The sequence below is a fragment of the Anabrus simplex genome, chromosome 3 (assembly GCF_040414725.1).
Source record: "Anabrus simplex isolate iqAnaSimp1 chromosome 3, ASM4041472v1, whole genome shotgun sequence".
Lineage (NCBI taxonomy): Eukaryota > Metazoa > Arthropoda > Insecta > Orthoptera > Tettigoniidae > Anabrus > Anabrus simplex.
Genome location: NC_090267.1, coordinates 382,681,284 through 382,694,823, shown reverse-complemented (window position 1 = coordinate 382,694,823; position 13,540 = coordinate 382,681,284). Strand labels below are relative to the sequence as shown.

The 13,540-nt window shown below is 38.1% G+C and overlaps 1 protein-coding gene across 3 annotated transcripts in view; it reads left to right on the top strand.

The window, feature by feature from the left end:
* Window positions 1-13,540, top strand: part of LOC136867358 (uncharacterized) — a 178,134-nt gene that overhangs the window by 127,728 nt on the left and 36,866 nt on the right. For 2 of the 3 annotated variants that reach the window (XM_067144528.2, XM_067144529.2), the window contains exon 10: window positions 4,793-5,011. In XM_067144528.2, the coding sequence (XP_067000629.2) occupies window positions 4,793-5,011 (219 nt within the window). Of the gene's footprint in view, window positions 1-4,792; window positions 5,032-13,540 lie in introns of all 3 variants that reach the window. The other variant, XM_067144530.2, reaches the window with a different exon arrangement.

Here is a 13,540-nt window from a genome sequence, read left to right as displayed (position 1 = left end):
TAATATGTGACAAATTTGTAGGAAATATTTTACATTTAGTAATAATTTAATTACATTACTTCTGAAATTGGTTCGTCAGTATAGAGCTAAGCCATATTTCATTAATTCACCACAAAATCAAACTCGGTTGCAATTATCAATTATAACCTTAAAAAAACAAATGTTCAACTGTTAGTGTACATGCTACATATTATAAACATGTTAAAACTCTGCAGGCACCCAGATGATGTTACTCACCGGTATGTCATACATATTCCTACATAACTAGTTAAGTTAAATTATATGTTAACATGCTCAGCTTAATGAATCTTACCAGCGCTTCACCCCATCAGTCAGTTAACTGGACACCTTAGACATTTTCTGGGTATGTTTTGTCGTCGTACAAGCTTGCATTTCTTTCCTTACTTCTTTCATTCAGAAATAAAATTGGCATCGTATGTAATGGAAAATTAATTTTGGTACCAAGTCCCGAGCATGTTCAGTACATCACTCAAGTCCATGAGAAACATTCATTGAAGGTATATCCAGACATTCTTGAAATATTTTGCCCCATAATGATTCTTGTACACTGAGATATCTCACAACAACTTCATCTACATGAGAAAACATCAATAATAATTCACTCGATGGGTAAATGAGATAGTTGGATGAGTTACAATATTCCTGTAGACTTGTTAAGGCTGAAAACGGGCTTCCTTTCGCCTCCCCTGTATTGTTTTACAGAGACCCAATATATGCTGTACAGTCTGTCACTTTGCTTGCATTTTTAACAATATACCCACAGAAGTGATGAATAACATTCATTTTTGAACTGGTGAAAGGAACTATTTGTTCATCATCCCAACTTGATAGGTGTGGCTGACCAAAGGTAAGCTTGCTGTACATTTTCTCCTGAGCTGTACTTATGATTTTGGCATTATCTTTGGCAACAGCTTTTGCCATGGCTCTAATCTGACTGAAAAATGATGTTATGGGTACTTCAGACTGGCAATTACCTCCTTTAGGTAGAGCATTGCTTAGTGGGACATACACTGATTGTAACATGTGCAGATGCAAAAAGTCCACTGTAGAAAGGTGATCATCACAGCTTATGGATCGTAGGATACCAAAGTGCCTTTCCAAGGGGTCTTGGTTGAATTTGCCTGTAAGCACATAAGAAAAACCACAGCTCCACAAATACTGTGTAAGTTCTATTGTGCTTTTAAGTGTCACACTCATGGATTCAAGAGTTCTCTCAGAGGTGAATGTATTGTTTGGTGGTTTTAAGATCTCACTCACTTCACACAAACGATAACATTTCTGACAATCAGGAAATAATGCTTCGTTAGGAGTTTTGGCATTCATTGCATCAAAACATCATTGAGATCCCTTGTTAAAATTTCTGTGGCTTCACTTCCTTCAAAACCATTGGTGTGACTGTCTCTAAAAAAATGAATTGGATTTGCCATAGCCCTGCTGAATAACTGGAACGCCAAACAAGCATTCATTTTCTGAAAACTGTTAGGGTTGATATGCGATGAGGTTATTTTTGGACATACTCGCAAACCTGCAGAATCCTGGAGGGTGTCATTTTCATAAACTAGCCTGCAGTAGTTGAAGCTGATACTGTGGCCTTTATAGGTAGAATTTTCTTTGGCAAGAAAATAGTTTCTAATGCGTTTCAGGATATGAACTGCATCTGAAAATGCCCAAACCTTTCTGGAGGAGCTCACAGGATTGGGAATGCTTACATTTAAGTTATTTAGTTTACCACTGATATGAAGATTTTGCCAAGCTTTCTTGTTTGTCTGACTCCCATCCCACACAAATCCAACAATGTGTATCCCAGCATTTTCCAGTTGAATAATAATTTGCATTATTATTTTTGACAGTGTGTCACCAGGTGTGGAATTGCGACTTGCATATATTGCAATAGATTGTACCCAGTGCTTTAAGAGTGGTACAAACATGAACACTAGGGCATGATTTGCAATATTTGCTTGTTGATCTTCTGGCTGAGATCATCAGAGTCCATGTATCCATCTATTTTTAAAGAAGTGCCATTAAACTGTATTTCTTCTTTTAGTTTAACTTCATCGAATATTAATATTCCTAACCTGTTGTTATCATCATCATAAGTGTTAAAGGCTTGAGAAATGGCACTGACTGAAAGATGATTGATACCGTATGAACACTTCAGGCCTTTCAACAGACTGCGAAGATGTAATGGTGATGGCAGTGGCAGAAGGTCATGCTGTCTACAATGCCTGTAACTTTTTGGGCACTTAATTTTCAATAGGAGTGCTTCCAGTAGAAGTTCCTGATCATAACGCATGCCTCTTGAACTTCTGGTATTGCTCTTCTTCAATATGGTATCAATTATTATCTTCTGTTTCCTACTTAGTCTTTCATTAGGGGTACTTACCTGTTTTTTGGGTGATTTAATTTCTCCAGCTCCCTTTCTAGTTCAGCATTCTTTTTCTTTTCTTTTAATTTTCTGCTAAAAAAAAAGTAAAAGCCATACGCCATTTCATCAACACTAACCTGTGATTTATCACCAGTACTAGAGCATACAGAGCTAATACTAGGGGTGTCTAGTATGGAATAATCACCAGTGGAAGGAACATCTAATTTAGTAGACTGGCGTTGATATGGAGATCTTCTTACTGTAGTGTTTCATGGAAAGTATTTCGGAAGATTAGGAAAAATATGTGGGGTGCTGTGGGATCCAGTTTCCATCTCTGTTTTGGAATTTCCACTTTTTCACCATGAATAATGAAACTGTCACATTTTTGGATAAGTTTGGCTGCAAAATGCAGATTACAGATACGACTTTTATCACTTAAAGGCAGATCTTGACGTGGGATAGCCTTTGACCACTTCAAGAACAGAGTGGGATCTTTTGGGGGGGAGGAATGCTGCTTCTCATTTGAATGTTTATCGTAACCTGACTTGCAACCCGGGACATAGCAAGATGTAGGCATATTCAGATGCGGTACTAAATTGAAGCATATGCCAAAGTATACGTCCTACTTCTCAAATGCCTAATATTTTTCACTTTTCAATTCACGAAAAGTTAACACCAGATATTTTGCACGTATAAAACTGGAAAACGTATAAAACTACTGAAAAAAGACCACAAACTCTTTACACACTTGCACATAAAGCCGACAAAAAGCGCACGTACTTGGACTTTTTATCGACAGCAGCGCTACAGGTGGCGGAGAACATGTACAGCGTGTCTGTTAACATGTGATTCAGAGGGAGTCGTCACACTATTCATTTCTATTCATCCTGGTTATATTATAGATTTTATTAGATGCCTTTAAGGTGAGCGTTGAGAGTAGTGAAGACTGTGATTTGAATTCTTGAACTGCGTTTATTATTTTAAGGGTGACCAAATTCCTGTTCCATATTGTGCGACATTCTTCATCACTCTCTTTCCGAGTATACCTTTATAAAGTCTTTTCCCTTGAGATTCCAAGGCATCCTGGTCAATGTTTCTCATTTCCTGTAATCCCATGATAAGAATTTTGTGTTGGTCCATTATGTCAATCACGTTTAGTTTACCAGTTTGCATGAGTGAGTTTTTATTGTGTGTAGAGAAGTAGGTTATCTGCTTTGGTTTGATTCTTTATTTTGTCTTCATATATTTTTGATTAGTGTGATATTTTTCTTTTCTGTGCATGCTATCAGCCATATTCTTGCCTTGTAAGTTCCTGCTCATCATGTGTTTCTATAATTTGCATAATTCTGCTCTTGGCTTGCTTTTTACCTTAATATTTTACATGTAGGAATATTGACTATTAACAAAGATGGGTAGGTTCATATATTCAATACTTTCAATTATATGTTATTATTTATTTGTTATAAATGGGACACCTATCCTAAAAGAAAGTTGAACTACACCAAAGGACATCGTAAAAATCTTATGTGGGAAGAATATATTTTTAATGTTTTATTGTGTTAATCTTAAATATGTAATATTTACATCCTATATCAAGACCATAGTTTTTTTTACGAAAACAAGTGATTAACACGTGCAAGTCATATACCGGTAAGTTTAAATAGACTTGTATATGGTCATAGCATGTTGTATCAATGAGTGAAGACATACTAATGTGATATATCGGATTTTGGTAATTGTAAATAGCATATAATTTCTTTTTCATTTGTGTTTAAGGCTGATGATGTCCTAATAGGGCCAAAACTAGTCCTAATATATAATGAATAAATAATAGTAACATATAATTTAAGGTATTGAATAGGTGGACGTACTCATCTTTGTTAATAGTGATAAATCATGAGTAAGAACCATAATGAAATTAATTTCATATGATAAGAATATTGACAGATGCTGTATCTCTAGCCATGTGCTAAATAAACAAATTCACCCGAATTTGTGTCACATATATTCTTTCCATGTGTTAATTCAGTAAATCCCAACTATCATCATACATAGATTTGGAGTCTGGATACTGTAACAATACCGGGCGAGTTGGCCATGTGGTTAGAGGCGCGCGGCTATGAACTTGCATCCGGGAGATAGTGGGTTCGAATCCCACTGTCGGCAGCCCTGAAGATGGTTTTCCGTGGTTTCCCATTTTCACACCAGGCAAATGCTGGGGCTGTACCTTAATTAAGGCCACAGCCGCTTCCTTCCGACTCCTAGGCCTTTCCTATCCCATCTTTGCCATAAGATCTATCTGTGTCGGTGCGACATAAAGCCAATAGCAAAACAGGTACTGTAACAATGATTGTATATTGAAATAAATCTGTGGTAATTGATGTAATTGTTTCATTCTGTCTACAGAAAACTGACCCAGCTGCTCCCTTTGAGATACCTGTCAGAGATGGTAAAAATGACCGTGTTCCCCTCATACATGTGTCCCAAAGTAGTGAAGGATCATCTACAGCAGATGAGATGCCATTTGGAAAAGAAGGTCAGCTTACATACCGTGTGAGCCAGTCTTCTAAGTCTCAGTCTACTCATGTGGGCAAGGATCATGACCTACAGAAGTACATCAAGATGGTATGAGACTAATAGATGTGGTTAGTAATGCTTATGTACCATCTTGCACCTAAGCTATGTTAGAGGAGGAGTAGATTTTTTTGGTCTTTTCTCATTGAACTGAAGCATACTTGCCAATCTTCAGATTTCCACTGTAGGTAATAAAATAGATATTTAGGATGTAAAGCATCAGTCAACTTGCTAAGAAATAGCTTAGTATTGATGAAGTTTTTGAGTATAAACATTGTCTGATAGATTGCTCTAAAAGATCGGGTAGTGGGGAACCCCACACACATTAAAATCTGTATGAAACGGCAAGTTTGTTCATAACTTGTGTTTTTGCAGATTTACATGCTACGCTTATTCAAACAGCGTCATCTAATCTAACTTAACCATACATGCATCATAAAAATATATTTCAAGCACCAGTAGAGTAATGATAACCTTCTCGCTAGAAATTTATATGGGAATAGCCCTTCTGAAATTTAACCAGACGCAACAAAATACAGTGAAACCTCATTAGGGATTTCCTTGTTAAAACGATTTCTTGCTTAGCACATCATAAATTTGAAGTTCTGATTCACTTTGTATTAAATCTACATTTAAAAAAACCTTGCATGACAGAATTTCACTATTATTGCATAGTACAGTCACATTTTCCCTTGCCCTGAAAATGTTCTTTATCATCCCTTGTGAAAGGAACACATTTCCAACACAGATTAGAGCCCTCGCCACAGGGGGCCGATCGGAGAAAGTTGCATGCAAACAAGGAATGGCCTTGATTCCTGAACTTTACAGGGTAAATTACACCTTCGGGAAGGAAGCTGTTAGCCTCAGGATAGTTCACTTTATCTCCCCGGTTCTCATTGATATTGCTGAATAACCTAGAAAGCCTGTTTGTGCTTGTACTTCACATTCCATTCAGAAGTTAGAAATTTATTCTGAGTTGAGTGATACGGTGAAGGGTTGTGAATGTTCGTCGCGTGATAGCCTAGGTACAGATGAGGAACATAATCATGTGATGTTGACTAACGTGGTCACATTATTGTTAGCCCAGTTATGGATACTGAAAAAGTTTTGTTACCTTGGGCGTTTTTCGACGCCACAATGTGTGTAAAGGTCGTCATTTTTCCCGGTAGAACTGAGGGAAACCTCTACCTACAAGATATGCCATCGCCATCAAGCACCCCTCATGTGGGGGAAAAGTGAACATACTGTTGGCAGTGATGGTGAGGAGATAACGCAAACGGAACAACAAGTAGTTGTCACGAGGTTGTGAGTAACACTAGCCAATTACGCAGCAGAAGGAAGGGTAAGTGATAAATCTTTCAGTAAGAAGTTTATACAGAATTATAATCAAAGCCTTAAACATATTTTTTTATTTTATTGCAGATATATCAACAAGCTCAATTCAGAAATTTACGGTGTTCATTAACATTCTACTTCACATTAGAATGTTTTCATTTTACTAACAAGTTCATTCAAAAACAAGACTGACGTATTGACAATATTGGATTTATGCCAATACATATTGTACTAGTGTTACTGTAGTAACATTGAGAATAAGACAATGGTTCATAATATAGGCAGTTATTAACTTCATAAAATTGTTAATATATACAACGAAGGTTCAAGGGCAATTACACAAGTCAAGAAATACTGAATCAATATAATTAAAATGGTTTAAAAAGATGTTCAAGAGATGAGTTCTGCCCATAAGTTTAAAGGACAATGTTAATACTAAGATTTTAGGCAAATGTGTTTTAACTTAAAGACATAACTTTTATTGTTAATCTGTAAAATACTATAAGATTTGTCACTCATGCTTACAAAGCATATTTTAGCTCAATAGAATATGTTCAACGATCTTATTAAACCTTGGGTAAATGTTAATTGGCTGATGATGCTCACAAAAAGGAGCGAAACATGTACCATGTTAATAATTTAATAAGGATGTAAGTCCTCATTAGTTTATTATGTATTGAATAGGCAGTATTTAATAAAATTATAATAATTTTTATCACATCTGAAGCAAAAAACGTAAAATCATCTTGGGCGTTTTTCGACGCCACAATGTGTGTAAAGGTCGTCATTCTTCCCGGTAGAACTGAGGGGAAACCTCTACCTACAAGATATGCCATCGCCATCAAGCACCCGTCATGTGGGGGAAAAGTGAACATACTGTTGGCAGTGATGGTGAGGAGATAACGTAACAGACAAATGTGTCCTCGGATACCACAACACCAAAACAAAGAGCCGGAAGCGTAAAATCAATCCATTCGATGAGAAGATACTGGAGCTCAAGGAAAAATAGATGGGCCTCTTATTAGAAGAACAACGGCAGAGACAGGATTTCAGTGATCCCGTTTACTATTTCTTAATGACGCTTCTGCTGCATGTGAAGAATTTAAGCGCTGTGGAAAAATTAACATTGCAAAGTACACTCTTGCTTGAAATTTTAAATGCAGTAAAAAGACATAAAGCAAGTGAAACAGACTGAAACCCTTGTAACTTTCGTTCTTTTCTAATATTCTTTCTAATATTCTAATTTTTTTCTAATATTTAAAAGTAAATTTTAAGTAGAATCTAACTGGTTCCTATTTATTTTTCCTTGTCATGTAGGACACAGCACTTGCATGTATTTTGAATGAATGCGACATAATTTCTTCCACAAAAATGTACAGAGACATAGAACAATTTAATTTATATATACAATTGCACCATTACTTACAGAATTCAAGAACCTTGCATTTAATTCAAAAATAGCCTTACCTTATTGTAATGATTAGTCTTTCTGCAGGACTGATGGTCTCTGGAAGTTGAAGTCAAACATTTGAATAGACATACAAGTATATTCAAAAAATCTATCAGGAAATCTTCTTACTTCTCCATATAAATGATGAAATTCTCCATACATTTCATGTTGTTTATTAATTGGATGAATACCTAATTCTCTTCTGACCCTACTTCAGACTCTTCGTTCTAGATAAGAATTTTCTAAAAGTAAAGACAAACAAGAAAATTTCGAAACCACCATTATCTAATCACGTTGTGCAGGGGACACGCCATGCTGCTTACTGACTCTTGCTAGATGTCCACACTGACGCTCATTCCTCCCCCACTCCTCAACTTTTGATAGCAGCAACGCTCCGCTCGCAACCTGCACTGTGGCCGAAGCCTAAGAGGTTCTCAACCTTGCTACTACGTCTTATTGTTTTAACTTCATCATGTTTCACTTGGTTTTATATATTCTTTCCCATCGTGTTGTAATAACATTCTTTTAACATTAATCATGTAGTTTTTTAAACTGTTTCGCTCAAGATAACTCAAAATGAGCCGAAGCATGTTTGATTAGAATTACTCCATCTAAAGATGGATATACGAGGGTTATTTATTTTTTTTCAAGGTCCGATCGGTCGCGACAATCAAACGCCCGCGAATATATGATGAACCGCTGCGCAGATGTGTTGCGCAACGTCTCTGAAATGACCGTTATGCGCCTCACCTCAGTCCCGTCAGTAGTGAACGTGCAGCGCGCTCGTAAACATGGCTACAACGATCGCTTCGCCCGCCAAGTGTGAAGTGCGCGGTGTAATTCGATTTCTTCAGGCTGAGGGGTGCAATGCAGCCGAAATTCATCGCCGAATAAGTCGTGTGTATGGTGAAACGTGCATGAGCGACAGCAAAGTGCGACAATGGTGCAGGAACTTTACAGCAGGGCGTTCAAACGTCCATGATGCACGCGGCCAGGGAAGGAAGCGTGTGTCAACCGATGATCTTGTTCAGCGTGTGGATCAAGCAATTCGAGAAAATCGTTGGTTCACAATTTCTATGTTGAGTGCTTCGTTTCCTGAAATTTCCAGGTCAGCTCTCTACACAATTGTGAGTGAGACACTTCAGCACCGCAAACTTTGTGCGAGATGGGTTCCGAAGATGCTGTCTGACCGTCACAAAACACAGCGAATGGGCGCCGCTTTAGCGTTTCTCCAGCGCTACCATGATGAAGGACCGGATTTTTTGAACAAAATTGTCACAGGGGACGAGACATGGGTTCATTTTGAAACGGAAGAAACAAAGGAGCAATCCAAACAGTGGATGCATTCGCACTCCCCGAGTAAGCCAAAGAAATTCAAGCGAACATTCTCCAACAGAAAGTGTATGGCTACTGTGTTCTGGGACCGGAAAGGAGTTCTGTTGGTGGAATTCATGGAACGTGGCTCCACCATCACTGCAGCCGCATACTGTGCGACTATTCAACGTCTACGACGGGCAATTCAGAATAAGTGGAGAGGGATGTTGTCATCAGGCATTGTCCTCCTCCATGACAATGCTCGGCCGCACACTGCAGCTGCCACCACAAACCTCCTGCAGCGTTTCCAGTGGGACGTTTTCGATCACCCAGCATACAGTCCGGACCTGGCTCCATCAGATTTTCACCTCTTTGCTCACATGAAACGCTGGCTAGGAGGACAGCGTTTTGACACCGACGAGGCGCTGCAGACCGGCGTACAAAATGGTTACAGGTGCAGACGGCGACGTTCTATCAAGAGGGCATTGACAAGTTGGTACCATGCTACGACAAATGTCTCAATCTGCGAGGCGACTATGTTGAAAAATAGCTGTGATGTATCAGTAAGTGTTACTAATAGAAAAGTGTCAAATTTGTATTGCTGTTTCATTTCGTGACCAATCGGACCTTGAAAAAAGAAATAGCCCTCGTATGTATTGAATTGAATAGGAGGACGCAATAAATCCTTTCCTTTGTAAAGTGAAAACAGTCAGTACGGAATGATTTTAATATCTTGTAATGAAAATATCTTCCAAAACACCACAGAAAAGGCACCTGACGATTCTTAAGTGAGGTACCCGGTACTAAAGTAAGTCATATATAGGGAGATGGTAACAATGAAGGGAACGCACAATAGGAAAAGCACAATGACAGGTCAGTGCTTTAAGAGGGAGCAGAAGTGTGTGTTTCGTGTTTTTCTTCTACTTCCGACACTGACCTGTCATTGTGTTTTTTATGTTGTGTGTTCCTTTTATTGTTCCTGTCTTTCTATATATGACTTGAATTGCACTTGTTTGTTCCTTTCCATTACTTATATCATCATCATCATCATCATCTTACAGGGGAACCTTCCAAAAATACATCTCGCTGTACAAAATGTAACCTATTGCATTTGGAAGAGAACTATTCTGACAATACTAGCTGCCCACACTGATATGTTTAAGAAATATAAGGCTGTAGACAGTGTATAGTATAGTAAAATAGTATGTTAATATATTCTATCAAAATTCACATTACACAAATGGAAAATATTGTAATACACTCGGCATTTCATAATGCTGCTTTACTTTTTTTTTTGCTTTACGTCGCACTGACACACATAGGTCTTATGGCGACGATGGGATAGGAAAGGCCTAGGAAGTGGAAGGAAGCAGCCGTGGCCTTAATTAAGGTACAGCCCTGGCATTTGCCTGGTGTGAAAATGGGAAACCACAGAAAACCATCTTCAGGGCTGCCGACAGCGGGGCTCGAACCCACTATCTCCCGATTACTGGATACTGGCCGCACTTAAGCGACTGCAGCTATCGAGCTCGGTACTTTACATTTCACATGCAATACATTGGTAAGGTATTGGTCCAAACAGAAGGTACATGCACAGTGAATACCAGTGAACATACTGAACACTGCTATTTCATCACACATTGAGCAATTGCCACCGGCACTCCAGAGGTGTGTAGGAAGCTAATTAGTTTATAATATCGCCTATTTAATACATGAATTGTATAGTATCTTCAATACGGATCCATAATGATATTTATCACTTGCAACTCAAGAGGTGTCTCAACCCGTTCCATTCTTTTGTCCAGAAAACCGCAGGTGAAGAAAGCAGACTTGATTAATGGCTTGTATAACATCGTAAAATGATAACGAGTCCAGGCTTGAAGCTTCAGGAAATTCTCTTGGGACCAGATACTGAACTAATTGTCCCACAGGACGAGCTCTGTCACGTACTTAGTGAAGTTTTTATATGGCCTGAAAAAAAAAAAACATCGAGAGGCGGAATGAGCTCGCCCTTGAAGTTCACTTCACCCCTTCCTTAACAATTAGTGATAGGCAGCTAAAATTTTGTAAATGGGGTACTAATAATGTGTATGGCCTCTGAAGAGGCCTCTCGCAGGTCTTTTGAGTTGATGCCTTATACGTGTAAGCAATGAACTTCATTGTTAGGCCCATATTGATGGATGTGACTTACTTTTCTTATTTAACCACCTAATCAATACACAATTTTTCATTGAATAGTACTAGTTTCGGCTGATATGACGGCCATCCTCAGCTATTCCTGACAAGACATTGTTAGATAAGGACATAGTAACATTCCAAATATCTTAATAAAAACGAGTCGAATGGGGCTAAATCCCAAAAAGCTACCAGGTGTATACATAAGTCTTTTCTGGTTTCACTAAGAGATGGTGCCAGTGAATGGCGTATGAATTTGACACATACGTCAGTTTGTTCGTATGACATTAACCTACCAACACACACAAGTTGAGTCCGGCAAACACTAGCGTCTGTGTTGTATCGTTCAGTGATCATGTCGATGTTTGTGCCTGAAAAAGAATATTTGTGGCACGCTTTTCTTTTCTTATTCAATCAATAGAAAAAGGCTGTGGGTAGTCATAGTTTTCTGGTAGAAACATATGGTGAACACGCTTCATCGATTAGAACATGTGAGACATGGTTTCAACAATTTAAATGTGGTGATTTCAATGTGGAAGACAGTGCGTGCTCTGATAGACCACAAAAGTGTGAAGATGATCAGTTGCAGGTGTCACTGGTTGATGACCCACAAGAAACAATAAGCAGACGTTTACGAGCAATGGTGAAGATCATTAAACTCAGTAAATGGGTCCCACACAATTTGAATGAACGGCAAATGGAAAATCACAAAGTCACTTGTGAAATGCTGCTTCAACACCATGAAAGAAAATAATTTCTGTACCGAATTGTGATGGGTGACGAAAAATGGATTTATTTTGAAAACCCGAAAGTGGAGAAAATCGTGGGTGAGACCTGGGGAAGCCAGTCCTTCAACACCAAGACCAAGTCGCTTTGGCAAGAAGACCATGCTTTGTGTCTGGTGGGACCAGAGCGGTAATGTGTATTATGAACTCTTGAAGCCCAGCGAAACCATTAATGCACAATGCTGTCGCCAACAAACGATTAATTTAAATCACACATTGATCGAAAGACCACCAGAATAGGCCAGAAGACATGGCAAAGGGGTTTGTTACACTACAATGTGCCGTCTCGCACAGCAAAACCAGTGAAAGGCACCTTGAAATCGCTTGGATGGGACATCCTTCCGCACCCGCTGTACTCCCTGATCTGCCGCCATCTGACTATCACCTCTTCGCATCAATGGGGCACGCGCTCACAAAGCAGCACTTCAGCAATTTTGAGGAAGTTGGAAAATGGTTTGCCACAAAATACAATAAGTTTTTCTGGAACGGTATTCATAACTTACCTGAAAGATGGGTGAAGTATATAGAAGCCGATGGCGTGTATTTTGAATAAACAAAAGATGAACTATGGTCGCCAGAAGTGGAACCACAGGCACCCTTTTCCCTTGAAAATTATGTGATTTCTTTACCACAAAAACCGGCAAATCTTATGCATACACCTGGTAGGACCATAGATGATTGCGAAAACACATATATACACATTCAAAATGTTCATTACAGTCTGTATCTATTACTTAACACTTGATCAGATAAAAATGACAGTCTAATGGAGTTGGATCCCAATAAGTTAGGTTCTATAAATGATCAGAAAAAGCACACACATAATTTATATAAACAGTTGTTAAAATATATTCCGTGTAGTCTGGATCCACCTTTTCAAGCATATATATAACGGACAACATGTTTTCATATGTTTCAACAATCAAAATAGTAACCTATTCAATTTCAGCATTGTGATTTTTACCAAAAACATCTTAACATTCATGAGAAATGTATAAAAAAGCAGTATAGTTCCTAATAAGGTATACATGTTTTCACAACTCATTTTTTTTTTTAGAGTACCAACAGACAATGGTATTAATGTCACCTTTTATCTGATTAAGTGTAAAGTTTTTAGATACAGACTACCCAGAATTTTTTTTTTAACAACTGTTTATACAGTATAAGTTATGTGTGTGTTTTTTTAATAGTCCCTAACTTATTGGGATCCAACTCCATTAGATCAAGTGTTATCTGAATAAGTGTTAAGTATTAGATATAGACTGTAGTGAACATTTTGAATGTGTATTATGTGTTTTTGCAATCTTCTGTGGTCCTAGCATCTTGGAATTTAACCCAATTCAACTTGTTTTTATTGAGATAATTGAAGGGCTGAGAACTATAGTGGACCAAGTGCCATTTTTAAAAATGGAGAAAATTAAGGTTAAAGTTTAGTCACTGCTATAATTCACAGACACAGATTACAGAGACTACAACATTTGCATATTATAGTTAATAGATCCATTAATCACTACAAAACAG